General features: G+C 67.8%; 4 protein-coding genes and 1 long non-coding RNA gene across 7 annotated transcripts; 2 read left to right on the top strand and 3 right to left on the bottom strand.

Moving 5' to 3' along the window:
* Nucleotides 1-99: 99 nt before the first annotated feature.
* USP21 (ubiquitin specific peptidase 21) lies at nucleotides 100-7,611 on the bottom strand. Its single transcript, XM_066568112.1, has 14 exons — nucleotides 7,553-7,611; nucleotides 6,528-6,583; nucleotides 5,683-6,440; nucleotides 4,132-4,191; nucleotides 3,344-3,467; nucleotides 3,132-3,243; nucleotides 2,912-3,049; nucleotides 2,753-2,817; nucleotides 2,556-2,659; nucleotides 1,102-1,188; nucleotides 932-1,010; nucleotides 690-797; nucleotides 462-576; nucleotides 100-382 (listed from the first exon to the last, which is right to left on the bottom strand). Exons 3-14 carry the CDS (start codon nucleotides 6,430-6,432, stop codon nucleotides 292-294), a joined length of 1,833 nt encoding a protein of 610 aa, XP_066424209.1. The 5' UTR covers nucleotides 6,433-6,440; nucleotides 6,528-6,583; nucleotides 7,553-7,611; the 3' UTR covers nucleotides 100-291.
* Nucleotides 7,612-7,807: 196 nt separating this feature from the next.
* On the bottom strand, nucleotides 7,808-10,176 carry UFC1 (ubiquitin-fold modifier conjugating enzyme 1). The gene is made up of 6 exons (XM_066568210.1): nucleotides 10,023-10,176; nucleotides 9,567-9,634; nucleotides 9,003-9,066; nucleotides 8,847-8,923; nucleotides 8,274-8,364; nucleotides 7,808-7,998 (listed from the first exon to the last, which is right to left on the bottom strand). Exons 1-6 carry the CDS (start codon nucleotides 10,143-10,145, stop codon nucleotides 7,927-7,929), a joined length of 495 nt encoding a protein of 164 aa, XP_066424307.1. The 5' UTR covers nucleotides 10,146-10,176; the 3' UTR covers nucleotides 7,808-7,926.
* A 3,536-nt stretch (nucleotides 10,177-13,712) lies between these two features.
* Nucleotides 13,713-18,186, top strand: TOMM40L (translocase of outer mitochondrial membrane 40 like). Of its 3 annotated transcripts, none has more exons than XM_066568244.1 (9): nucleotides 13,713-13,861; nucleotides 14,110-14,177; nucleotides 14,259-14,351; nucleotides 15,010-15,111; nucleotides 15,193-15,298; nucleotides 15,828-15,924; nucleotides 16,436-16,512; nucleotides 16,775-16,877; nucleotides 17,364-18,186. In XM_066568244.1, the coding sequence occupies exons 1-9, from the start codon at nucleotides 13,774-13,776 to the stop codon at nucleotides 18,031-18,033; spliced, it is 1,404 nt and encodes a 467-aa protein (XP_066424341.1). In that variant the 5' UTR covers nucleotides 13,713-13,773; the 3' UTR covers nucleotides 18,034-18,186. The 3 variants fall into 3 exon arrangements, with proteins under 3 accessions (XP_066424341.1, XP_066424343.1, XP_066424342.1); XM_066568246.1 differs by having other exon boundaries at nucleotides 13,717-13,861; nucleotides 15,802-15,924; nucleotides 17,364-17,573; XM_066568245.1 differs by having other exon boundaries at nucleotides 13,749-13,861; nucleotides 14,087-14,177.
* Nucleotides 18,187-18,192: 6 nt separating this feature from the next.
* Nucleotides 18,193-22,896, bottom strand: NR1I3 (nuclear receptor subfamily 1 group I member 3). The gene is made up of 9 exons (XM_066567964.1): nucleotides 22,770-22,896; nucleotides 22,312-22,441; nucleotides 21,556-21,686; nucleotides 21,071-21,249; nucleotides 20,071-20,210; nucleotides 19,824-19,969; nucleotides 19,048-19,164; nucleotides 18,470-18,575; nucleotides 18,193-18,394 (listed from the first exon to the last, which is right to left on the bottom strand). Exons 1-9 carry the CDS (start codon nucleotides 22,894-22,896, stop codon nucleotides 18,265-18,267), a joined length of 1,206 nt encoding a protein of 401 aa, XP_066424061.1. The 3' UTR covers nucleotides 18,193-18,264.
* A 252-nt stretch (nucleotides 22,897-23,148) lies between these two features.
* On the top strand, nucleotides 23,149-24,810 carry LOC136568308 (uncharacterized). Its single transcript, XR_010785196.1, has 3 exons — nucleotides 23,149-23,927; nucleotides 24,288-24,342; nucleotides 24,752-24,810. It is a non-coding gene; the product is annotated as an uncharacterized lncRNA (long non-coding RNA).
* The last annotated feature ends 542 nt before the right edge of the window (nucleotides 24,811-25,352 follow it).

Raw genomic sequence — 25,352 nt, 5'->3', positions numbered from 1 at the left:
AGGCCACACCTCCATAAACCACGCCCACTCAATGTCTGTCAAACACAAGCCCCACCCCGTTACCATCAAGCCACGCCCCCAAGCCCCCCAAACTCGGCGTTTTTTGGGGTTTTTTTAATAAATTTATTCACAAAACCCCCCGGGGCCGCGCGGGCTGCGGCCGCTCCCCCCGCACCCTTCTCTCCGCGGGTCCGGGGGGCTCCCGGGGGGTTCCCGGCCGATCCCGGGGCAGGGTCCCGGGGCTTCCCCCCGCAGTCCCCGGCCCGCAGGCGTCGGCTCCGCGCGGGGCTCTCAGGCTCTGCGGCCGGGCGGCTCCTCCAGCTCGTAGAACAGCACGTAGCCCTCGCTGGACGGCACCTGGTTCTCGCTGATGGGCGAGACGCTGCGGGGACACCCTCAGCACCGGCCGCGGGGGCTCAGCACCGGGGCGGGGGGGCACGGGAGGGGCGGGGGACACTGACCGGGAGTCGTTGTAGACGCGCCAGCCGGCGGGGTCGCGGCAGAAAGCCGTGTAGTGCCCGTAGTGCACGCTGCCCGAGTGGTTGCACAGAGCGTACAGGCTGTAGACAGGGCTGCCTGCAGCAGGGTGCGGGGGTCAGGTTTAGGATCTTTAGGATCTCCCCCTCCCCACCCCAAAATACCCCAAAAAACCCCAAAACTCCCCCCTCTTCCCTCGGAGCTCTCCTCACCCGCCTTCTCGCTGGCGAACTCGCGCAGGTTGAGCTGCTGCAGCGGGAAGTCCACAAAGACGGAGCATTTCTTGATGGAGTAGCGCGTGGTGGAGAACCTGTTCAGGTCTGCCCAGGGTTAAGGCAGTGGGAAGATGGACGGGGTGATGACCCTTGTGCTTACCCCCCACCCCTTCCCAAACCCCCCAAAAAATTTGGGGGTTGTCCCCCACCCTCGCTCGGGGCTGATTCCCAAAGGATACGGAGCACCAGGATGCGTGGGAAGCGCTGGATCGTCAACTTCTTGGTGCTGCGCGTGCGCTGCCGGCACTTGTCACACACCTGAGGGGCCAGGGGACATCAGGGACGTTTTGGGGACAAACCCGGGGCTGCAGGGGGGGTCCCTGGGGGTAGGGGGGTTCCATCCTCTCACCGGGGCGTTCTCCGAGTCCAGCTCCTCCTCCTTGGTGAAGAGGCTGAAGCAGTCGTGCAGCGAGACCTTGCCCCCGGCAAAGCTTTTCTGCAGGGCCACCAAAATCCCAGGGGAAGGGATTTTGGGGGGGTCAGGGGTGACGTTTAGAGGGTGTGAGGAGTTTTGAGTGGGGATCTGAGTGGGTTTTGGATGGGTTTTTGGAAGGGTCTGAAGGGTTTCTGGAGCGTCTGAAGGGGTTTTTTGGAGGGGTCCGAGCAATTTTTGGACAGGCCTAAAGGGGTTTTTGGGAGGGTCTGAAAGATTTTTTGCAGTGGTGTGAAAGGTTTTCTGGGCTGGTGTGAAAGGTTTTTGGAGGGGTCTGAGGAGTTTTTGGGTGGTCTCAGAGGATTTTGGGGTGGTCCGAAGGGTTTTTGGGAGTCTGAAGTGCTTTTAGGGTTTGAAGAGTTTTTGGGGGGGGTCTGAAGGTTTTTGGGGTGGTCTGAGGGGTGTTTGGACAGGTCTGAAGGGATTTTGGGTGCTCTGAGGGGGTTTCTGGTGGGGTTTGAGGGGTTTTGGGGGAGTCTGAAGGGTTTTTGTTGGATCTGAAGGGTTTTTGGGAGGTCAGAGGGGGTTTTGGATGGACCCGAAGGGTTTTTAGAGGGGTCTGAAGGGTTTTTGGGGGATCTGAGGGGTTTGGGGGGGATCTGAGGGGTTTTTGGGGAGGTCTGAGATGTTTTTGGGGGGTCTGAGGGATTTTGGGGGGAGTCTGAAGGGTTTCTGGCAGGGGCTGAAGTGCTTTAGAGGGGTCTGAGGGCTTTTTGGGGGGATCTGAAGGTTTTTGGGTGGGTCTGAAGGGTTTTTAGAGGGGTCTGAAGGGTTTTTGGGGGGATCCGAGGGGGTTTCTGGGGGGTTTGGGGGAGTCTGAAGGGTTTTTGGAAGGGTCTGAAGGGTTTTAGAGGGGTCTGAAGGGTTTTTGGGGGGATCTGAAGGGTTTTGGGTGGGTCTGAAGGGTTTTTAGAGGGGTCTGAAGGGTTTTTGGGGGATCTGAGGTGGTTTCTGGGGGGTTTGGGGGAGTCTGCAGGGTTTTTGGAAGGGTCTGAAGGGTTTTTTGGGGGGTCTGAAGGGTTTTTGGAAGGGTCTGAAGGGTTTTAGAGCGGTCTGAAGGGTTTTTGGAAGGGCCTGAAGGGTTTTTTGGGGGGGTCTGAAGGGTTTCTTGGGGGCTCTGCAGGGTTTTTGGAAGGGCCTGAAGGGTTTTTTGGGGGGTCTGAAGGGTTTCTGGGGGGATCCGAGGGGGTTTCTGGGGGGTTTGGGGGAGGCTGCAGGGTTTTTGGAAGGGTCTGAAGGGTTTTTAGAGGGGTCTGAAGGGTTTTTGGAAGGGTCTGCAGGGTTTTTGGAAGGGCCTGAAGGGTTTTTTGGGGGGTCTGAAGGGTTTTTTGGGGGGTCTGCAGGGTTTTTGGGGGTCACCCCACCCTCACCTTTGGGATGGGCAGCGAGAGGTCGCAGAACACCTCGAAGGTGGTGGAGCGGTAGCCGCAGGCCTGGCACTTGAGGCAGCTCTTCAGCTGCCCCACAAAGAGATCTGGGGGGGCAAAGGGAGGGGTCAAAGGGGGGCACCCCCAGAGCTTTTGGGGTCCCGGGGATGGGGGGGCACAGCCCCATTGCCAGCGCTCACCCACGATCTTGCTGTCCTCCCTCTCCAGGTAGCGCTTCCACATCTGGTTGGCGCGCTCGTCGTCGCTGCGGGAGGTGACACCAGGGTGACATCGGGGCTGTCGGCCGTCCCCGAAATCGGGGTCCCCTCTCCTCAGCAGCCCTGCCCCTCCTCTCTCACCTGAGCGTTTCGGGGTCCTCCAGGGCCGGGGGTCTCCGTGTGTCCGACAGGATGCTGGGGGTGCGCCGGCCCTTCCTGTTGATCTCCACGTGCAGCCGGTCCATGAAGAACTTGAGGAATTCCTGCGCGTCCTGCTGGCTGCGGGGACACTTTGTGACACTTTATCCCTTTGGGGGGGGTCCCCAAAAGGCTTTTTTTAGGGGAGAGGGGTGTATCTCACCTGTAACCCGTGAAGGAGGGCACGTATTTCTGGAACACAGCCTTGAAGCGCCCGGGGTTGACGGCCTCGGAGGAGTCGGGGTGCCAGAGGGCGGCGATGACATCGGCGAAGGCTGAGGGGACAAGGGGGGGGACACGGCGGGTTCAGCGCTCCCCAGGGGGGTTCTGGAACGTTCTGGGGGAGCTGTGGGAGTTCTGGGGGGTCTGTCCCACCTTCGGTGAGCTCCTGGGGGGCGCGGGGGCCGGGGGGCTGCTCCTGCTGGAAGTCGCGGCGCAGGCAGTAATCCCGCAGGGGTTTGGTGCTGCTCAGGCACTGCAGCACGGCGTTCATGAAGCACTGAGGGGTGACACGGGGACATCTGGGCATGTGGCACTGTCACCAGGGAGCCCTCAGGGGTTGGGGGTACCCGGGGATGCGATGGGACAGCCGCAAAGAGGCTTGGGGACGCTGAGGGCACCCCCAAGTGACATCGAGGGACACTTAAAGGACACCAAAGGGACTCCGGATCCCTCCCACAGGCCAGGACAGGAGGCCTGGGGACCATGGGGACAGTGCTGTGGGGCTGGGGGACATCCCCAGCAGGACGGGACCACGGCCACTGAGCCTGGGGGACCCTGAGGGGACCCCAAATCCCTCCCACACCCCAGGACAGAGGGACAGGAGGGCTGGGGACCGTGGGGACAGTGCTGTGGGGCTCTGGGAATGTGACATCCCAGCAGGACAAGAAGGTGGGACCATGGCCACCAAGGCTGGGGGACCCCAAATCCCTCCCACAGCCCAGGACAGATGGACAGGAAGGGCTGGGGACCCCGAGATAACCCTGAGGTGACCCCAAATCCATCCCACAGCCCAGGACAGAAGGACAGGAGGGCTGGGGACCCCAAGATGACCCCGAGGTGACCCCAAACCCATCCCACACCCCAGAACACAGGGTCAGGAGGGCTGGGGGACCCCGAGGTGACCCCGAATCCCCCTGGGCAGGGCCGAGCCGCCCTCTTACCGTGTTGCCCAAATTCCTGAGGCCGACGTGGCCCGAGCCCAGCAGCAGCGCGTGGTGGGTCTGGGTGTGGGGACACAGCGAGGGACACCCGGTGAGCCGCGCCCCATCCTCCGCCATGTCCCCCCATCCACCCCGGCTGTCCCCGGGTGCCACCGCCGGTGGCTTCACCTCGCCGGCCACCAGCAGCAGCCCCATGACCGCCGTGTGCACCACGGACTCGGAGATGTCGGCGGCGCCGCCGCGGGCCGGGAGCTCCCGGCGGGGCAGCAGCGAGCGCTGCAGCTTCCGCGGCAGCTCCACCAGCGTGGCTCCCTGCAGCCCCGGCATGGCGGCACCGGCTCCGTGCCACCGCCGCAGCCTCGGTGGCATCGGTGGCATCGGTCACCGGGGGTGTCCTGTCCCCCCCCCCCTCCTCCCTCAGCTCATTAGCTGATCCGATTTCTCCCCCCCGCCCCCGTGCTATTCTGGGCAACACAAGGCTCATCCCAGGGGATTAATTAGCTGGAGCTGCCCATAGGGGACAGTGAGGGGTGCTGAGGTAAACAGCCCCCCAAAAATCCCTCCCTGGTTTCCAGCCGAGGGGGTTTGGGGGCCTGGCGGGGCTGAGGGACGCCCCCGGTGTCCCCAAGGGGGGACAAGGCCAGGTGGCCGGGCCTTGGTGGAGTTTTGGGGATTACGATTCCCCCACACGTGGCCAGGCAGGTGAGGGATGATGGGGGGGGGAGCGGATGCGGAAACGGGGAGGGGGCAGCGGCCAGCTCGGTGTCACCTCAGTGTCACCAGGGTGTCACCGGTCACCCGTGGTCACCCTGGAGATGTGGGGACAGAAGCCAGAGCCACAAGGATGGCACCGGCCCCCTGAGCTGGGAGGACAGCAGCGACCCCCCCCAACCAAGAGCCATGGGGGTCCCCAAAACAGGACTGGAGCGGGGACAGGTGAGAGTGCCACCACTGTGTCACCCTGGCGATGTCACCGAGCCTGAGCGGGGACACTCCGGGGGTCACAAAATGTCCCTGAGGATGGGGACAGTGTAGGGGTCTCAAAATGTCCCCGAGGCTGGGGGCAGTGTGAGGGTCTCAAAGTGTCCCAAAAGCTGGGGACACTGAGAGGGTCTCAAATGTCCCCAAAGCTGGGGACAGTGCAGGGTCTTAAAATGTGCCCGAGGCTGGGGACACTGTGGGGTTCTCAAAATGTTCCCAAGGTTGGTGACACTGCTGGGGTCCCAAAATGTCCCCAAAGCTGAGGACAGCATGGGGATCTCAAAGTGTCCCCAAAGTTGGGGGACATTGCGGGGGTCTCCCCATGTCCTCAAGGCTGGGGACACTGAGAGGGTCTCAAAATGTCCCCAAAGGTGGGGACACTGCAGGGCTCTTAAAATGTCCCCAGAGCTGGCGACACTGCAGGGGTCTCAAAACGTCCCCAAAACTGGGGACAGCGTGGGAGTCACACCACATCCCCAAAGCCAGGGGACAATGAGAGGCTCTGAAAATGTCCCCAGGGCTGGGGACACGGGTGTCCCAGGCCACACCCCTCCCGCCCCCGGCTCTTACCGCGGCCGCCTTGTCCTCGTTCCGGCCGCCGGGCGCGGGGCTGCCGGGGCCGTGGCTGAACGGGGGCTCGGCCCGGGCGCGGGGGCCGCCCTCGGGGCGCACGGAGAGCAGCGCCGCGGTGCCTTTGCCGTCGGGCCCGGCGCTCACGGTCACCCTGCGCAGCGAGGAGCTCCTGCGGAGCGCCAGCGCGCCCGCACCCAGCGGGTGCCCGCAGTCCCTGAGCACCAACCGGCTCAGCGCCACCGCCACGTCCTCGGCGCGGCAGGGGACACCGGCGACACCGCCACCGCCGCCGCCGCCGCCGCCTCCTCCCTGGCTCAGGTCGCCGATGCTGATGGATTTGGAGCGGGCCAGGTTGCTCCGGCGGCGCTCGGCCGCGCTGGGCAGCGAGAAGGAGGCGCTGCCGGGCACCTGCGGGGCACCCCCGGGCACCCTCACGCCGTGATCGGCCTTGAGCGGCCCCCGGCGTCCCTCCGGCCCGCGGGGAGCGGGGTCCCCCCGTTTGGCCGCCCGGCCCCGTTCCAGCTCCAGCTTTTTGGGGCGGGGGTCGTCGGGGGGCGGCGGGGGCCTGGGGGGCAGCAGGCGCAGTTTGGGGGCCGGGGAGAGCCCGTTGGGGGCCGCATGGCGCTCCTGGCTCAGCGCTCGGTGCCCGCTGGGCAGGCGGGAGCCCGCCCGGGGCTGCGCCGTCACCACGGCACCGGCTCCGGGGTCCCTGGCGCGGCCCAGGCGGTGCTCCGAGGCCTGGGGCATGGCGGGGCCTGCGGGGACAGCGACAGCATGGTGACAAAGTGGCAGGGCCACGGGGGGGGGGGGGTGGCACAAGGGCGCGGGGAAGGGGCACCCACCTGCTCACAGCCCCCCGCGCCCGGCGGCCGGACACAGCGTCCCGTCGGCGGGGGCCCTGCGGGGACACGGCGTCACCGAGGGGACCCCAAAGCTCGGGGGACCCCAAAAGCTCGGGGGGACACCAAAGCTCGGGGGGACCTCAATGCTCGGGGGGACTGCAAAGACTCAGGGCATCCCAAAGCTCGGGGAACCCCAAAGCCTCGGGGGATTCCAAAACCTCGGGGGGACCCCAAAGCCTCGGGGAGACTCCAAAGCTCGGGGGACCCCAAATCCTCCGGGGGGACCCCAAAGCTCGGGGAACCCCAAAGCTCGGGGGGACCCCAAAGCGGTTCCCGCATCCCCGGGCCCGCAGCCCTCCGCAATCCCCAGGTCCCCCCAAAGCAGTTCCAGCACTCCCGGGCCCGCAGCCCCCCGCAATCCCGGGGGTCCCCCCAAAGCGGTTCCGGCACCTTCGGGCTCAGCCCCCCGCAATCCCGGGGGTCCCCCGAAAACGATTCCGGCACTCCCGGGCCCGCAGCCCCCCGCAATCCCGGGGGTCCCCCCAAAGCGGTTCCCGCACCCCGGGGCCCGCAGCCCCCCGCAATCCCGGGGGTCCCCCCAAAGCGGTTCCCGCACCCCGGGGCCCGCAGCCCCCCGCAATCCCGGGGGTCCCCCCAAAGCGGTTCCCGCACCCCGGGGCCCGCAGCCCCCCCAGACCCCTCCCGGTGCCCCCATCACCCCCCGCCCCTCGGGGCCCCGCCCCCCTCTGCCAGCCCGGGGTCCCTCACCGGGGGTGTCCCCTGTGCCCCCCCCACATCCCGGTTCCCCCCTCCGCTATCCCGGGGCCCCCCGTGAGGCGTTCCCGCTGCCCCCCCCATCATCCCGGTACCCCCCCGCCTTCAGGGGCCCTGTCCCGCACCCCCCGCCCGGCCCCGCCGCTCCCCTGGGGGGGGTGTCCGCTGTCCCGGAGCCCTCCCAGCCCCAAGTGTGGCCCCCCTCGCCCCCCTGCGCCCCTCGGCGGGGTCGCCCCGCGATCCCCCCGCACCTCCCGCGGGCCGCCATGGCAACAACTCCCGCCGCACCCGCCGCCATCTTTGTGCCTCCCTCGGCCGGCCCCGCCCCCGGCGGCCTCGTCGGCGGATCTGCGCATGCGCCGCCCTCCCGGCCACGCCCCCCGGCGCCGCGCGTCACCATGGAAACCGCGCGGCGTCTTAAAGGGGCCGCGACCCGCGCGGGTTTTTGCGGGGGGGACACACAAATCCCCTCTGTGTCACCCCCAAAATAACAAACCACCACTAAATCGGGGTTCAATGTTTATTGGGGAGCAGCAGCGAAGCGGTGGGGAGGGGTGGCAGCAGCTGGGAGGGGAATGGGGGGACCCCCGAGGTGGGGGAACCCCCAAAGTCCCCCCCGCGTTGGTCACTTGTCCTTGTGCTGGATGAGGCCTTTGGAGATCAGGTCCGGGATCTCCACGGCCAGCCAGGGCCCCAGCTGTGGGGACAGGGGTCAGTGGTGTGGGGACATCCCCTGGAAAGTGCCACCCCCCCCTCAATGTCACCCCCCCATGGGCGACCCTTCCACAGGATCCCCTCTCCCCACTGTCCCCACACAGGTGACAGCACCACCCCAGTGTCCTCCCCCACCCCAATGTCACCCCAAGTCCCCCAGGACCCCTCCCAGACCCCTCCAGGGCCCCCCAGGACCCCTCCCCAAGCCCCCCCCGGTGCCGACACCCGGTGCTCACCCCCGGTGCCCCCGGTGCTCACCCCCAGTGCCATCAGGTGTGCCAGCCCGAACTTGGGCACGTTCCTGGCCCACAGGGGCTTGAAGTGGTCACTGAGGCAGATCTTACCCCCCCTGGGGGGACACCGAGCCGTCAGACCCCCCTGGGACCCCCCCCAAAACCCTCAGACCCACCCTCGGGACCCCCAAGAACCCATCAGAACCCCCAGGATCCCCCCAAACCCCCCAGGATCCCTCCCCAGTTCCTCCCAGACCTTCTCCAAACCGCCCCCTGGACCCCCCAAGCCCCTCTCCAAACCCCTCTGGACCCCTGCCAGACCCCCCCAGGACCCTTCCTGGTCCCCTCTGAGCCCCAGAACCCCTCCCCAAGCCCCTCCAATCCCCAAAACCCTCTCTAGGATCCCTCTCAAGAACCCCCCAGCCCCCCTGGACCTCCCCAAAGCCCCTCCAGGACCCCTCAAAACTCCTCAGACCTGCCCCCAAACACCTCAAATCCCCTGGGACCCTCCCCAAAGCCTCTCAAAGCCCCCAAAAAGCCCCTCAGACCCCTCCCAGACCCCCCAGGACCCCCCAAAGCCCCCCAGGACCCCCCTCACCGGTACATCTTGGCGGTTTTCCCGTCCAGCTCGGGGATGGCGATTTCGGGGGCGGTGCCCGGGTACGTCACCGGGATCTGGGGGGGACAAGGGGGGGTCAGCACCTCCTTGGGACCCCCCCAAAACCCCCCCTGTCCCCCGCAGCCCCCTCCTCACCTCGAACTCGATGTTGAACTCGTACTTGAGCAGCTCATGGATGTACCAGCACCTGCCCGACCACCTGGGGACAGGGGGGGGACCCTCAGTGACCCACCCCAAAACCCCTAAGTGACCTTTGGACCCCCCAAAACCCCTCAGTGACTCCCCCCAAAACCCCTGAGTACCCCCGGGACCCTCCCAAAACCCCCCAGACACCCCTGGGACCCTCCCTAACACCCCCAGACCCCCCCACGACCCCCTCAGTGTGGGGGAACCCCCTCTGGGACCCCCCAAGGACCCCCCCAGAACCCCCAGGACCCCCCAAAAACCCCTCAGACCCCCCCTAAGACCCCCCCATAAACCACCCAGACCCCCCCAAAGCCTTTCAGAGCCACCAAAACCCCTCAGAGCCCCCCCAGGGCTCCCCCAAATTCCCTCAGACCCTCCCGGGACCCTTCCCCCGCTGCTGGGACCCCTCCTCCGGTCACCGGAGCGGCCCCGGGGGGTTTGTGACAATCCCGAGGGAGTCCCGGTGTGACCGGGGATGGGGGGGGGGTGTCCCAGAGCCCCCTCCGTCCTTACCGGGTGCCCTCGGGGTTGGACTCCAGACGGAACCAATCGGTGTCAGCCCGTTTGTTGTTCTCCACGTACTGCCGGGACACCGGGGGAGGGGGTCACCGGTACCGGGAAAGGGACACCGGGAATGGACAGGATTCATGAGGGGACACCGGGGGATGACAGGAGACACCGGGGGGGGGGGGGGGGTCACCGGTACCGGGGGAGTCACCGGGGATGGACCGGGGAACACCGGGAATATTGAGAGGACACCGGGGGGACACGGGGAGTATCGAGGGGACACCGGGGGACACCGGCGGGGACATAGGGGTGGTCTGGGAGGAAGAATAGAGTAGCAGGAGTACACCGAAGCGACACCGCGTGGGGAAAACCGGGAGGGATTTGAGACACCAGGAAAGCACCGAGAGGGAACGGAAGCACAGCCAGGCAGGAACCGTGAGGGGAGGAACGCCACGCACGCACCTGGATGAGCGCCCGGTACTCCTCTCGCAGCCGCTCGGCCCAGCCCTCGCGGTCCCGCGGCCCCGCCGGTGACCGCAGCAGCGGCAGCTCCGCCACTGCCCGCCGCGCTGCCGCGTCCGCCATGGCCGGGCCCCGCCATACCGCCCCGCCGGAAGTGACGTAACGCCACCACCCCGGCACGGCGCCGCCATCTTGTCTACGGGAGTGGCTGCGCTGTGACGTCATCGCCGCCATCTTGGATAAGGGCGCGCACGGTGCGTGAGGCGCCGCCGCCATCTTTAGTGAGGGCAGAGGGGAGCGGAGGTGGGCGGGGCTTGGCTGAGGGGGCGTACCCAAAGCCCAGGGACCGCCCCCTCCCCAGGGACCGCCCCCTCCTCAGGGACCCCCCCCCTCAAACAGCGACAGGGACCCCACCACCCCAAGGATCCCCCCCAAAGAGCAACCGGGACCCTCCAACAGGCCCAGGGACCCCCCCCCACAGCCCAGGGAACCCCCACAGCACCAGGGACCCCTCACAAACCCCCCAGGACCCCCTCACACATCGAGGGACCCCCCACAGCACCAGGGACCCCCTGCCCTCCTCAGTTACAAGGACACGGCGGAGTGGGGGGCTCAGGGCTTTATTTGGGTCTGGCACGGGGGTCTCGGGAATGGGTTGGGATCAAGGCGGGGGTCTCAGGGCTGTTTCGGATCCATAGAGGGCTCTGATGAGGTCTTGGAGCTGTATTCAGGCCTATCCTGGTGGGTCTCAGGGCTGTGTCGGGGTCTGTATGGGGGTCTCAGGGCTCAGTCCAGGTCCATGCGGGGCTTGTGAGGGGTCTCAGGGGGTCTTGGGGCTGTTTTGGGGTCCGTGTGGGGGTCTCAGGAGGTCTCGGGGCTGTGTCTGGGCCCATCCTGGGGGTCTCAGGGCTCGGTCCAGGTCCATGCAGGGCTTGCGAGGGCTCTCAGGCTCTCTCGGGGGTCTCAGGGGGTCTCGGGGGTCTCTCCCTGCCCCTCGGCCCGGCCCAGCCGCAGCAGGGATGAGAACAGCCCCATCACGTTGTTCTGCAGCTCCCGGGCCAGCGGCTCCAGCTGTTTGTTAGCGCGCTCCAGGTACAGCCTGAGGGGCGACACCGGCGTCACCGGCGCTGCCGAGGCCCGGAGAGGGGTCCCGGGAGGGGTCCCGAGGAGAGGAGGGGTCCCAGAGAGGGGAGGGGTCGGGGGAGGGGTCCCGAGGAGAGATGGGAGGGGTCCCCAGGACGGGTCACGGGAAGGAGGGGAGGGGTCCCAGGGAAGAGAGGGGTCGGGGTCGGGGTCCTTGGGAGGGGTCTCAGGAAGGGAGGGGAGGGGTCCCGGGTTGGGAGGGGTCCCGGGGAGGGAGGGAAAGGGGAGAGGTCCCGAGTGGGGAGGGGAGGGGTCGGGGGAGGGATCCTGGGGAGGGGTCCCCAGTGGGGAGGGGTCCCAGGAGGGGTCGGGGGAGGGTCCCGAGTGGGGAAGGGTCCCTGATGGGGTCCCAGGGAGGGATCCCGGGGAGGGGTCCCCAGTGGGGAGGGATCCCGAGGAGGGAGAGGAGGGTCCCGAGTGGGGAAGGGTCCTGAGAGGGTCCCGAGGAGCGGTCTCAGGAAGGAAGGGGTGGGGTCCCGAGTGGGGAGGGGTCTCGGGAGGGTCACGGGGAGGGGTCCCGGATTGGGAGGGGTCCCGGGAGGGGTTCCAGGAGGGGAGGGGAGGGATCCCGAGGAGGGAGAGGAGGGTCCCGAGTGGGGAGGGGTCCTGAGAGGGTCCCGAGGAGGGGTCTCAGGAAGGGACGGGAGGGTCCCGAGTGGGGAGGGGTCCCTGATGGGGTCCCAGGGAAGGATCCCGAGGAGGAGTCCCGGTGGGGAGGGGTCCCGAGTGGGGAGGGCTCTGCAATGGGGAGGGGTCCCGGCTCCCGCCCTCCCCCCGTACCCGGCCTGTGTGCGCAGCTCCTCGGGGCGCAGCTGCGGGGGCAGCTCTCGGCTCACCAGCTCGCTCAGGCTCTGCAGCTGCCGGCTCAGGAAATCCGCGGCCCCCGCGGGCTCCTCCGAACCCTCCGGGGCCTCGCCCGGCCCGTCCCGCTCGGGCAGCGCGGCCCCGGGGCGGGCGGCGGCGAGCAGGAGCAGCAGGGCCAGCAAAGGGAGCGGCATGGCTGCGGGGACACCGCGGGGACACGGCGGGACAGGTGGCACTTGTGTCCCCACGGAGAGTGCCAGCCGCATCCCATCCCATCCAACCCCACAGAAACTTCCAGCCCCATCCCACTCCATCCTAACCCCATAAAAACTTCCAGCCCCACAGGAGTTTCCAGCTCCACAGAAACTTCCAACCCAGCCCCGTCCCATCCTATTCCAGCCCCATGGAATCTTCCAATCTCATGGAATCTTCCAGCCCCATCCTATCGATCCCATCCCATAAATCCCATCCCATCCCATAAATCTCATCCCATCCCATCCCATCCCACCCCACCCCATTCAAACGTCCAGTCCTATAGGAGCTTCCAACCCCACAGAAACTTCCAGCCCTATCCCATCCCACCCCATTCCTGCCCCATAGGAATTTCCAGTCCCATTCCCACCCCACAGCCCCTCCCCAGCCCCACATCCCTGTCCCAGCGTCCCCACCCAGCCCCACGCTCTGCTCCCCCCTTGTCCCACCCCAAAACCACCCCCAGCCCCAAATCCCCTCCAATCCCTTCCCCGTACCCCAATCCTTGTCCCCAAATCCCAATCCTTGTCCCCAAATCCCAATTCCTACTCCACTCCCCAATCTCGATCCCAAATCCCAATTCCTGCCCCCACTCCCCAATCCCTACCCCAAATCTCAATCCCTGCCCAAATCCCAACCCCAAATCCCAATCCCAACCCCAAATCCCAACCCCAAATCCCAATCCCGACCCCAAATCCTAATCCTGACCCTACAGCCCAATCCCTGTCCCCAATCCCAATCCCTGTCCCGTGTCCCCTCCCTGTCCCCTCCTGTCCCCTCACCTTCCAGGTGCCGCTGCAGTTTTGGGGTCTCCCCTCCCCTGGCCCCGTTTTTATCCCAATCCCGCCCCCCCTGGGCAAACACGGCGGGGCCGAGGGGCAGCGCGGGGGGGCCCTGTCCCCCCCGTCCCCTCCGTGTCCCCAAGGGCCGAAGGTTGTCGCCCGTGGTGTCACCGACCCCCGGCCCCCGGCGGGAGGGGGACAGTGGGGACACGCGGGCAAAGGGCGGGGGTGGCGCTGGCGACAAAAGGTCGGAGTCCCCCCGGTCACTGCGGGGACAGGGCAGGGGACACAGGGGGGGGTGGCACTGGGAGGGGACAGTGGGGTGATGGCGACAGAGGGGACACAAGGAGGGGACAGCGATGTAGGGAGGGGACATTGGGGGGTCCAGATTTGGGGACAGCGGGGATTTGGGGACACGCGGGGGACAGGACAAGAGGGGGACACGCGGGATTTGGGGACAGCGGGGGTTTGGGGACACGCGCGGGACAGGATACGAGTGGGACCGCGGGGGTTTGGGGACACGCGGGACTTGGGGATTTGGGGACACGCGCGGGACAGGAGGGTGGCGCGGAACGGCCCCGCCACGGAACGTCTCCGCTCGGGTCCGGGTTGCCGGAGGGGGTCGCATTCCGGCGCGGCCCCGCCCTCCCCGCTCAGCCAATGGGCGACGCGCGTTGCCCGCAGCCAAGATGGCGGCGGCGCCCCCCCTGAAGGCGCTCCGGGCGGCGCCGCCCGCGATGGCGGCGGCCGGCGGGGGCCCGTGAGGGGCCATGGGCAACGCCGAGGGCCGGGCCCCGCGCCGGGCCCAGCCCCGCGGCAACCCCGGCAGCTTCGATGAGCTGCACCGGCTCTGCAAAGGTGCGCCCGCCCGCGGGGAACGGGGATGGAGGGGGGACAGCGGGGCTGTGGGGACAGTGGGGCTGTGGGGACAGAGGGACCGGGAGGGGACAGAGGGGCTGGGGGGACACTGGGGTGACGAGGGGACAGCGGGGCCAGGGGGTGTCGGTGCTGTCCCCAAAACGGGGCTGGGGGTGTCACCTGGGGGGTGACAACCATGCCTGGGGGTGACAGCCGTGTCCCCAGGGGTGACAGCCGTGTCCCCCCAGAGGTGTTCCCGCCGCAGATGGAGGGGGTGAAGCTGATCGTCACCAAGACCCTGAGCAGCCACTTCCAGGTGGGGCAGGGGACACCTGGGGACACGGGGGGTGTCCCCCCCACGCTGTCCCCGTCCCCTGTGACCGCGCTGTCCCCACAGGTGACACACACGGTGCACATGAGCACCCTGGGCCCCTCCGGGTACCGTTTCAACGCCACCTTCGTGGGGGACCGCCAGCTGGGGCCCACCGAGGTGACAACGCGGGTGGCACCGGTCTGGGGGGGTGGCAGTGGGGTTGGCACAGGGGATGTCACCGGTTCTGGAGCCTCATGGTCACCCCCAGGCCACCAGTGGGTCATTGTGGCCATCTGTGACCCTGGGGTGGTTGGTGGCTCTGTATCCAGGGTGGCCTCAGGGTGGTCAGTGGCCTTGGGGTCACTGGGGGCCCTGAGGTTATGGGTGGTCCTGGGTGACCCTGGGGTCATTGGGGATCTCAGGGTCATGGGTGGCTTTGGGGTCATTGGTGACCCTGGGTGGTCCCAGATGGCCCTGGGCTTGTTGGTGGCCTCACCATGGCCACAGTGCTGTGGCCTGGAGGTGCTGGCACGTCCCAGGCAGCCCCAGGCTGGAGCCAGGGGTGCTCGGAGGTGGCCCTGTGGCCGTCCCTGTGTCCCCCTGTCCCGTATCCCTGTCCCCATGCTGCGCTGTCCCCAGGTGTTCCCCTGTCCTGTGTTCCCCTGTCCCCAGGTGTGCTCTGTCCCTATCCCCCATCCCCTGTCCCTGTCCCCATCCCCTGTGCTGTCCCCAGCTGTTCCCCTGTCCCTGTCCCCATCCCCTGTGCTGTCCCCAGCTGTTCCCCTGTCCCCAGGTGTTCCCCTGTCCCTGTCCCCATCCCCTGTGCTGTCCCCAGGTGTTCCCCATGCTGCTTGGGGACATGGACAGCAGTGGCAGCCTCAACGCCCAGGCTCTGCACCTGCTGGGCGACCACCTCCGTGCCAAGGCCGTGTTCCAGGTGAGCCGGGGGTGCCACACCCGTGCCAGCCCCTCCCCGCCTGTCCCCCGGTGCCACCAGCAGCTCTGTCCCTGTCCCCAGACGCACCAGGCCAAGTTTGTGACGTGGCAGTTCGACGGCGAGTACCGGGGCGAGGACTGCACGGCCACGCTGACCCTGGGCAACCCCGACCTGCTGGGCGGCTCCGGTGAGCGCCCGGCCCTGCCCCGGCACCGGGGACACCCCCTGGCCCTGGGGACACCGCTGAGACTGTGCCTCGGACCTGCCCTGGGGACACCGCTGAGACTGTGCCTGGCCCTGCCCTGGGGACACCATTGAGACTGTGCCTGGCCCCGCCCTGGGGACACCGCCCCGGACCTGCCTGGACCCGCCCTGGGGACACCGCCCTAGCCCCAGGGACACTGCCCCGACCCCGCCCTAGGGACACCACCCTGGACCTGCCTGGCCCCGCCCTGGGGACACCACCCCGGCCCCACCCTGGCCCCGCCCTGGGGACACCGCCCCAGCCCCGCCCTGGGGACACTGCCCTGGCCCCACCCTGGGAACACCACCCGGGACCTGCCTGACCCCGCCCTGGGGACACCACCTGGCCCCGCCCATCCCCGCCCCAGGGACACCACCCCGGCCCCATTCCTGTGCTGTCCCCAGCCCTGCCCTGGGGACCCGTCTGAGGCGGCGCTGTCCCCACAGTGATCGTGGTGGCGCATTTCCTGCAGAGCGTCACCGCCCGCCTGGTGCTGGGCGGGGAGCTCGTGTACCACCGGCGGCCTGGGGAGGAGGGAGCCATCCTCACCCTGGCCGGGAAGTACTCGGGTACGGACACCTGGGGACACCAGGGGACAGATGGGACACCTTGGGGACAGCTGGGACAGATGGGGACAGATGGGAATGCCTGGGGATAGATGGGGACAGCTGGGGATAGATGGGAATGCCTGGGGACAGTTGGGACAGATGAGGACGGATGGGGACTGATGGGGACAGCTGGGGACAGATGGGGCTGATGGGGACAGATGGGGACAGATTGGACAGCTGGGGATGCCTTCAGACACCTGGGGGACACCTCAGGGGTGCCTGGGGACACCTGGGGACATCTCAGGAAACCTGGAGACATCTTGTGGGTGCTGGGGACACCCGGGGATGCCTGGGAACACTTGGGGACACCTTGGGCACACCCGGGGATGGCTGGGGTCATCTGGGGACATCTTGGGGCCACCTGGGGAAACCTGGAGATGCCTCAGGAACACCTCTGGGACACCTTGGGGATGCCTTGGGGACACCTGGGGACGTCTTGGGGACCCCTGGGGACACTGCCTCTCTGTTACAGCCCCGAACTGGGTGACAACGCTCAACGTGGGCTATGGGGGAGCCCACGCCAGCTACTACCACCGGGCCAACGAGCAGGTGCGTGTCCCCAGATGTCCCCCACGCTGTCCCCAGTGTCCCCCTCGGTGTCCCCATGCCACTGTGACCGCGCCGTCCCCCCCAGGTGCCGCACTGTCCCCACTGTCCTGTCCCCACTGTCTCTGCTGTCCTGTCCCCACTGTCATGTCCCTGCTACCCTATTCCCGCTGACCCCTCTGTCCTGTCCCTGCTGTCCCTCATGTCCCCACTGTCCCCAGTGTCCCCGCAGTGTCCCCTCAGTGTCCCCACAATGTCCCTGCAGGTGCAGGTGGGTGTGGAGCTGGAGGCCAACACGCGTTTGCAGGAGAGCACCTTCACCTTCGGCTACCAGCTCACCCTGCCCGGGGCCAACGCCGTCTTCAGAGGTGGGCACTGTCCCCTGTCCCCTCCAGTGTCCCCTCAGTGTCACCTCCTGGGCCACTGTCACCGGCCGGTGGCACTCAGGTGTCCCTGTGTCACCACCTGGTGATGCTCAGGTGTCCCTGCTGTCACCTGCCGGGGCTGCTCAGGTGTCCCCACTGTCACCAGCTGGTGGCGCTCAGGTGTCCCCAGTTCATGTGTCCCTGTGTCCCTGTGTCCCCGGCTGGTGGCGCTCAGGTGTCCCTGTGTCCCTGGCTGGTGGCGCTCGGGTGTCCCTGTGTCCCCGGCTGGTGGCGCTCAGGTGTCCCCCCTGTCCCTGGCTGGTGGCGCTCAGGTGTCCCTGTGTCCCCAGCCGCTCAGGTGTCCCTGTGTCACTGGCTGGTGGCGCTCAGGTGTCCCCAGCTCAGGTGTCCCCGTGTCCCCAGCTGGTGACGCTCAGGTGTCCCTGTGTCCCCAGCTGGTGGCGCTCAGGTGTCCCCGTGTCCCCGCAGGGCTCCTGGACAGCAATTGGAGCGTGGGGGGGGTCCTGGAGAAGAAGCTGCCCCCCCTGCCCGTGACGCTGGCCCTGGGAGCCTTCCTGAACCACTGCAGGAGCCGCTTCCACTGCGGCTTCACCGTCACCGTGGGATGAGGGACAGGGGACAGGGACAGGGGACAGGGGGACAGGACAGTGGGGACAGGCAGTGGGGACAGTGGGGACAAGGTAGCAGAGGCAGCAGGGACGGGGGGACGGCAGAGACAGGACAGAGGAACAGTGGGGACAGCAGGGACAGGACGGCAGGGACAGGACGGCAGGGACAGTGGGGACAGTGGGGACAGGACAGTGGGGACGGGACAGTGGGGACAGGACAGTGGGGACGGGGGGACAGGACAGCGGGACAGCAGGGACAGTGGGGACGGGACAGAGGGGACAGGACAGCAGGGATGGGACAGTGGGGACAAGACAGAGGGGACAGCAGGGACATGGGGACAGCAGGAACAGGACAGAGGGGACAGCACAGCAGGGACAGCATAGCGGGGACAGCAGGGACAGCACAACAGGGACAGCAGGGACATGGGGACAGCGTGTGGTGGCACCGTCCTGCTCAGGGAGCTGCCAGGCCGGGCCGTGCAGGTGCCACAGGGACAGCGGGGACACGGCGGGCTGGGGACAGCGAGTGACAGCGCCACCGGGGGGCTGGGGGTCCCCGTTGTCCCCAGTGCCACCCTGTCCTGGGTGGTCCCCGTCGTCCCCGGCGCCGTGGCGGCTGTGCCTCAGTTTCCCCGCGGTGACACACCCGGGAGCCAGGATAAATAAAGGAGCTTTACTCTGTGCCTGGAGGCAGCTGGGGGTGACGCTCGGGGACCGGGGGGTGACACTCGGGGACCAGGGGGTGACACGGGGGGCCGTGCTCAGCTGATGATCTCGGAGAGCAGCGGCGTCATGGCCGACAGGTCCTGGATGTGCAGGATCTGCCGCGTGTTCTCCACCTTCAGTGTCTGCAGCTCCGTCAGCAGCAGCAGCAGCTTGGCGTACAGGAACCTTGGGGACACCCAGCCGGCTCTGGTGGCCGTCCCCACCCCTTTGGGGACGCCGCCACCCCGTCCCAAGGCTCACCTGCCCTCCTCGGGGGGGTGCTGGTGGTCGATGTAGCTCTTGAGGGTCAGCGCCACCTTCTCCTGGAACTGGTCGATGACGTCGCGCTGGGCGATGCCGGCGTGGTCTGGAGGGGCCGTGGGGTGACCTCAGCGGGGCTTTGGGGACAGCGGGGTGTCCCTGTGTCCCCCTGTCCCGTATCTCTGTCCCCATGCTGCGCTGTCCCCAGGTGTTCCCCTGTCCTGTGTTCCCCTGTCCCCAGGTGTGCTCTGTCCCTATCCCCCATCCCCTGTCCCTGTCCCCATCCCCTGTGCTGTCCCCAGCTGTTCCCCTGTCCCTGTCCCCATCCCCTGTCCCTGTCCCCATCCCCTGTGCTGTCCCCAGCTGTTCCCCTGTCCCTGTCCCCATTCCCTGTGCTGTCCCCAGCTGTTCTCCTGTCCCCATCCCCTGTCCCTGTCCCCATCCCCTGTCCCTGTCCCCATCCCCTGTGCTGTCCCCAGCTGTTCCCCTGTCCCTGTCCCCATCCCCTGTGCTGTCCCCAGCTGTTCTCCTGTCCCCATCTCCTGTGCCAGGTGAGTCCCCTCCCCGAGGAGGCTCACCTGGCGAGAAGAGCAGCATGGCCTGGAGCAGCGCGTACTCGGCCTCGTGCAGCCGCAGGCGCCGCAGGCTCTCGTGGAACTTGAGCAGCGGCTCCAGGTACACCTGCTGGAACCCGGCTGGGGCAGCCCCCAACCCCCGGCTTAGGGCGGGGAGCGCCTTTGGGATTGGTCCCCGCCCTGCCACCAAGTGCCACCTCCTCGGACGCCTCCGGGATGGCGGCTCCGAACCGCCCTGGGCAGCCCTTCCAGGGTCTTTTCCCTTTTTTAGGAGGAATTTCCCCAAATTTCCACCCTGAGCCTCCCCGGGCAGCCCTTCCAGGGTCTTTTCCCTTTTCCCAGAGGAATTTCCCCAAATTTCCACTCTGATCCTCCCCTGGTGTCCCCAGGTGTCCCCATTGTCCCCGCGGTACCCAGAGCTCTGTTGCGGATGGCGTAGCAGCACTGCTCACACTCCCAGTGTCCCCATTGTCCCCAAGGTGTCCCCAAGGTGTCCCCGGGTGTACCCAGGGCCCTGTCGCGGATGGTGTAGCAGCGCTGCCCGCACTCCCAGCTGTCCCCATTGTCCCCAAGCTGTCCCCAATGTCCCCAGGTATCCCCATTGTCCCCAAGGTGTCCCCAGTGTCCCCAGGTGTACCCAGGGCCCCGTCGCAGATGGGGTAGCAGCGCTGCCTGCACTCCCAGCTGTCCCCAGGTATCCCCATTGTCCCCAAGGTGTCCCCATTGTCCCCAAGGTGTCCCCAGTGTCCCCAAGGTGTCCCCAGTGTCCCCGGGTGTACCCAGGGCCCCGTCGCGGATGGTGTAGCAGCGCTGCCCGCACTCCCAGGCCTTGGTTTTGGGGTTGAACACGGTGTTGAAGCGGATCTGGCAGATCCCCAGCGTGGCCCCTTTCAGCAGCGAGATCTGCGCCTCCAGCGGCAAACTCCTGCCAGGGGAGGGGACACGGCAGCGACGCGGCGGCGACACGGTGACAGGGCAGCGGGGGTGGCACCCGCCGCCGCCGCCCCCGCGCCGTCCCCTCCGCACCTGAAGACCGGGATCTCCTTGGCGAATTTGATCACCTGCTGGATCATGAACGTGCTCAGGTCCGCGAACTGCGGCAGCAGCGACAGCACGTCCGGCAGCGCCTCCTCCCGCGGCGACAGCGACAGCAGGCGCACGGCGGGCTGGGGACAGCGAGGGGACAGGCGGGGTGGCGCTGGGGACGGGTGGGGGGACAGCCAGGGTATCTCTGGGGACAGCTGGGGCATTGTGGGGACAGTCTGGGTACACCGGGAAACAGCCAGGGCATCTTTGGGGACAGTCTGGGTACACCAGTGGGGTGTCCCCGGTGGGGACAGGCAGGACATTGATGGGGACAGTTGGGGCATCTTTGGGAACAGTTAGGACATCTTTGGGGATGGTCTGGGTACATGTGGGGACAGTCAGGACATCTTTGGGGACAGCCAGGACAGCCACAGGGGCGGGCAGGGTGCCCATGGCCACGGCTGGGACTCCAGTGGGGACAGTGGGGACAACCACAGGGACAGGAGTGTCCCATTGGGGACAGGGGGTCCCGTTTGGGGACAGGGGGTCCCATTTGGGGACAGGAGTGTCCCATTGGGGACAGGGGGTCCCGTTTGGGGACAGGGGGTCCCATTTGGGGACAGGAGTGTCCCATTGGGGACAGAGGGTCCCGTTTGAGGACAGAGGTGTCCTGTTGGGGACAGGGGTGTCTCATTGGGGACAGGAGTGTCCCGTTTGGGGACAGGGGGTCCCATTTGGGGACAGAGGGGTCCTGTTGGGGACAGGGGTGTCTCATTGGGGACAGGGGGTCCCGTTTGGGGACAGGAGTGTCCCATTGGGAACAGGAGGTCCCGTTTGAGGACAGAGGTGTCCCATTGGGGACAGGGGGTCCCGTTTGGGGACAGGAGTGTCCCATTGGGGACAGGGGTGTTCCAATAGGTACAGGGGGTCCCGTTTGGGGACAGGGGGTCCCATTTGGGGACAGGAGTGTCCCATTGGGGACAAGGGTGTCCCCACTCACCCAGCAGTGCATGAACTGTGAGAAGCTGGAGTCGAAGGTTCGCTGGTGGGCGCCGATGAGCAGCGCGATGAGCTCCTGCTGCTCGGCCGTCAGCCCCTCGTGTCCCCGCTGTCCCCCGGGCTGTCCCCGCTGTCCCCGCAGCTCCCGCCGCCGCCGCAGCGCCTCCTCCGACATGATCACTGCCACCCCGCGTCACCGCTGTCACCGCCGCCACCGCCGCCACAGGCGGGCACAGCGACCGGGGTCACCCGAGCGGGTCCCCGCTGTCCCCTCCGTGCCACACTCCCTGCTGCCACCTCTGTCCCCTCCCCTGCCACCCCCCCCCCGTCCCTTGTCCCCTCCAGGTCCCCTTCATCCCACCCAGCTGCTCCCCCGTGTCCCCCCCTCCCTGTCCCTGCTGTCCCCTGTGTCCCCTCCATGTCCTCCCCCTCTGCTCTGCCCCGGTGTCTCCCCGGTGTCCCCGCGGTGTCCCCCGTGTCACTCACTGTCCCTCCTCATGCCCACGTCCAGGCACTTCTGCAGGCGGCAGGCCTGGCACTGTCGCCGCTTGGCCTTGGTGACAGGACAGCGCCGCGCCAGGGGACACGTGAAACGGACACCCTTGAGGATGGAGCGCCTGCGGGGACACGGGCACTGCCACCAGGGGGACACTGCCACCAGGGGGACACTGCCACCAAGGGCTGGGGACACGGGCACTGCCACCAAGGGGACACGGACACTGCCACCGCTACCACGGGGACAAGGGCAGTGTCACCAAGGGTTGGGGACACTGCCACCAAGGGGACACAGCCACCAAGGGGACACGACACTGCCACCGCTACCACGGGGACAAGGGCAGTGTCACCAAGGGCTGGGGACACTGCCACCAAGGGGACACAGCCACCAAGGGGACACGAGCACTGCCACCAAGGTGCGGGGATGCTGCCACCAAGGGGACACGGCCACTGTCACCGTGTGTCCCCAGCCACAGGGCGGTCCCCTTTTGTCACACGCTGTCCCCATCCATGGGACCGTCCTGTGCCACCCCCTCCCATCCCAGTCCCTCCTGTCCCTTCCTGTCCCCACGTCCCATCTTGTCCCCTCACCCTGTCCCCATGTCCCATCCCATCCGACCCTGTCCCCAGCTGTCCCTGCAGTGTCCCCAGGTGTCCCTGCAGTGTCCCCAGGTGTCCCCGCGGTGTCCCCATGGTATCCCCAGCTGTCCCCGCAGTGTCCCCTCAGTGTCCCCGCGCTGTCCCCACCTGAAGAAGCCCTTGCAGCCCTCGCAGCTCATCACGTGGAAGTGGTACCCGTTGGCCCTGTCCCCGCACACGGCGCACACTTTGTCCCCGTCGGGCTCCGTGTCCCCAGGCGGGCTCGGCAGGGACACACCTGGGGACACGGGGACAGCGGGGGTGACACACAGCCAGCACCAGTCCCATCCCCTCGAGGCCGCCGTGTCACTGTGTCCCGCGGCGCTGTCATCCACGTGAACCCACCCGTCCCCACAGTGTCCCTTCGTGTCCCTGCCAGCCCCAACGTGTCCCCAATGGGGACAAAGTGGCCCCGCTGGTCCCCAGGTGTCCCCTCTGGTCCCTGGGTGTCCCCTCCTGTCCCTGTGTGTCCCCTCCTGTCCCCTCCAGTCCCTGCGTGTCCCGCCAGCCCCCGTGTGTCCCCTCCTGTTCCTGAGTGTCCCCTCCTGTCCCCGTGCTGGCGGTACCTGAGCTGGAGTCCCCTGGTGCTGTCAGTGACAGGGAATTGTCCCCACGCAGCGAAGGGACATCAGGTCCCCGAGTGTCCCCGGCGGTCCCCGCATGTCCCTGGGGGTCTCCGTGTGTCCCCTCCATTCCTGTGCGTCCCCGTCGGTCTCCGTGTGTCCCCTCCTGTCCCCAGCTGTCCCCACGTGTCACCGGCGGTCCCAGGAAAGGCCGCGTGGAGTTTGAACCTTGAACTTGGGGCTGTGACAGGCGGGGACAGAGCGCGGGGCGGGGGGGACAGGTGGCGCTGGGGGTGGCGCCCGGGGTGGCACCTGGGGCGGGACAAGCGGGGACAGGAGAGCGCGGGTACGACACAGGGACACGGGGACAGACAGACAGACAGCCACAGAGGGGACAGCGAGGCACGGAGGGGACAGCCAGGATGTCACAGCTGCCTGCTGAGGGTGGCACCCCGTGTCACACGTGGTGGTGGCCGTCCTGCCACCGCTGTCCCCACCAGTGCCACGGATGGACTGGCAGTGTCACCATCCCCGGACCCCCTGTGCCCTGTCCCCCAGTGTCACCCCAACAGGAGGGTGGCACTCGGGTGGCGCATGGTCACCCCGGTGTCCCCACACTCCCCTGTGTCCCCTGTCCCACCCTCCATGTCCCCATGTCCCCAGTGTCCCCAATGTCCCACAATGTCCCCATGTCCCCATGTCCCCTCGTGTCTCCGTGTCCCCAGTGTCCCCCTGGTCCCCTGTGTCCCCAATGTCCCACAATGTTCCCTGTGTCCCCGTGTTCCCAATGTCCCCCAATGTCCCTGTGTCCTCGTGTTGCCCCCATGTCCCCAGTGTCCCCAATATCCCAAATGTTTCCCCGTGTCCCCCATGTCCTCCAGATCCCCAATGTCCCCAATGTCCCCAATATCTCCCCCATGTCCCCAATATCCCCAATGTCCCCATGTCCCCAGTGTCCCCCCCCAATGTCCCCCCCGTGTCCGTCGCTCCTGGATCGGGGGGGGGGGTGAAGCCACCCTTGTGGGCGTGTCCCTTTGGGCCCCGTCCCCGCTCCCCATTGGCTGCTCTCGGCTGTCACTCAAACCCCGTCCCTACAAAGGCGGCGGCGGCAGCGCCGGTCCCGCACTCGGAGCGGCGGCGGCACCGGGCGGGATGAGCGAGGTGCGGGCACCGGGGGGCACCGGGGGCACCGGAGAGGGGACTCTGCCCCTTTCCCCAGCACCGAGCCGGGCGGGGAGCAGCGCTGGGAGCCGCAATGGGGCCAGGACGCTGCGCCCCGGGGAGAGGGGGGGACACTTTGGGGACTCCGGGCCACCGGTGTCACCTCCCCTGTCCCCTGGGGCCCTCCTCGCTTCTCAGCGCAGCCCCAACGAGCCCCACTCGGGCTGGGGGCTGTGGGACCGCCGGGGACAACGGGGGGGGGGGCCGGGGACAATGGGGGGGGGGCTCTGGGGACAATGGGGGGGCCCTGGGGACAATGTGGGGACCTTGTGTCACCCCCCGGGTCCCCTCTCTCCGCAGCGCAGCCCCCACGCGCCCCCCTCCGCGGCGGAGGCCCCCGGTGGGCAGCAGCAAGGTGAGGAGCCCCGGCGCAGGTGGGGCGCGGGTTCTCTGTCCCCTCTGTCCCCGCTGTCCCCTCTGTCCCCTCCCGCGACCCCGCTGTCCCCGCAGACCCCAGGGCCCCCCCCCACTGTCCCCGTCCTCGTGGAAGGTGGCACCTGGGTGCATTTGGGGACCTCCCTGTCCCCTCGGAAGGGTCGGGGTGTGCCCCTGGGGGGAGTCGTGGTGTCCCTTGTCCCCAGCGGGGGTGGCAGGGTGTCCCCCTGGGTGTCCCCATGGTCGATCTGGGGGTGCCAGTCCATCCCTTGTCCCCAGGGTTGGTGCCAGGCTGTCCCCCGAGTGTCCCCCTGGGTGTCCCCCGGGTGAATCTGGCAGTTCCACCCTGTCCCCAAGCGTGTCCCCAAGCGTGTCCCCGTCCCCGGCAGCCAAGGCTGAGCCCAAGAAGGAGGAAGAGGACGAGGAGGAGGAAGAGGAGATCGACATCGACCTGAGCGCGCCCGAGACGGAGCGCGCGGCTCTCGCCATCCAGGGCCGCTTCCGCCGCTCCCGCCAGCGCCGGGAGGAGCCGCGGCCCTGAGGGACCCCCGGGACCCCCCCGGGACCCCTGGGGACCCCCCCGAGCCCTCTGGGGACCCCCCCGAGCCCTCTGGGGACCCTCCCGGGACCCCCGAGCCCCGTGGGGACCCCCACGAGGCACCGCGAGTGACACGGGACGGGAGGGGGGACACAGCCGGGTGTCCCCAAGGGAAGGTGGCCCTGGGGAGGGGGCGGCGCGGGACCCCTCACGCTTTCCTGGGACCCCCCCATTTCCATGGGAATTCCTCATTTTCCTGTGCCGTGGTGGCGTTGGGGACACGCGGAAAGGAGGGGGGGGACACACGCCCGGTGTCCCCAAACGAGGGACACGCCCGGTGTCCCCTGGGGCCGGGGGGGACGGGTCCCACTGCAGCCCCCAGCCCAGGAAATCGGGGTTCCCCACCCTCCTGTCACTGCCACCGCCCCCTCCCCACATTTCTGTCATTGTCA

This window comes from Molothrus aeneus, chromosome 31 (genome assembly GCF_037042795.1).
Source record: "Molothrus aeneus isolate 106 chromosome 31, BPBGC_Maene_1.0, whole genome shotgun sequence".
Classification (NCBI taxonomy): domain Eukaryota; kingdom Metazoa; phylum Chordata; class Aves; order Passeriformes; family Icteridae; genus Molothrus; species Molothrus aeneus.
Note: the sequence above shows the minus strand (reverse complement) of the source record. Positions and strands in the feature narration are given on the sequence as shown.

Excerpts from the sequence above, each read along its gene's own strand:
- USP21 (XM_066568112.1), bottom strand. The coding sequence starts at position 6,432 with ATGCCCCAGGCCTCGGAGCACCGCCTGGGCCGCGCCAGGGACCCCGGA. Across the intron at positions 798-931 it reads CCCACGCATCCTGGTGCTCC|ACCTGAACAGGTTCTCCACC; the intron begins GTATCCTTTGGG and ends AACCCTGGGCAG. Across the intron at positions 577-689 it reads GTTCGCCAGCGAGAAGGCGG|GCAGCCCTGTCTACAGCCTG; the intron begins GTGAGGAGAGCT and ends ACCCTGCTGCAG.
- UFC1 (XM_066568210.1), bottom strand. The coding sequence starts at position 10,145 with ATGGCGGACGCGGCAGCGCGGCGGGCAGTGGCGGAGCTGCCGCTGCTG. Across the intron at positions 8,924-9,002 it reads AGTTCAACATCGAGTTCGAG|ATCCCGGTGACGTACCCGGG; the intron begins GTGAGGAGGGGG and ends TGTCCCCCCCAG. Across the intron at positions 8,365-8,846 it reads AAAACCGCCAAGATGTACCG|GGGGGGTAAGATCTGCCTCA; the intron begins GTGAGGGGGGTC and ends GTGTCCCCCCAG.
- TOMM40L (XM_066568244.1), top strand. The coding sequence starts at position 13,774 with ATGGGCAACGCCGAGGGCCGGGCCCCGCGCCGGGCCCAGCCCCGCGGC. Across the intron at positions 14,352-15,009 it reads GCCAGCTGGGGCCCACCGAG|GTGTTCCCCATGCTGCTTGG; the intron begins GTGACAACGCGG and ends TGCTGTCCCCAG. Across the intron at positions 15,112-15,192 it reads GTGCCAAGGCCGTGTTCCAG|ACGCACCAGGCCAAGTTTGT; the intron begins GTGAGCCGGGGG and ends CCCTGTCCCCAG.
- NR1I3 (XM_066567964.1), bottom strand. The coding sequence starts at position 22,896 with ATGGAGGGGACACACGGAGACCCCCAGGGACATGCGGGGACCGCCGGG. Across the intron at positions 19,165-19,823 it reads CATCCGCGACGGGGCCCTGG|CCGGGTTCCAGCAGGTGTAC; the intron begins GTACACCCGGGG and ends GGGCTGCCCCAG. Across the intron at positions 18,576-19,047 it reads CATGCTGCTCTTCTCGCCAG|ACCACGCCGGCATCGCCCAG; the intron begins GTGAGCCTCCTC and ends CGGCCCCTCCAG.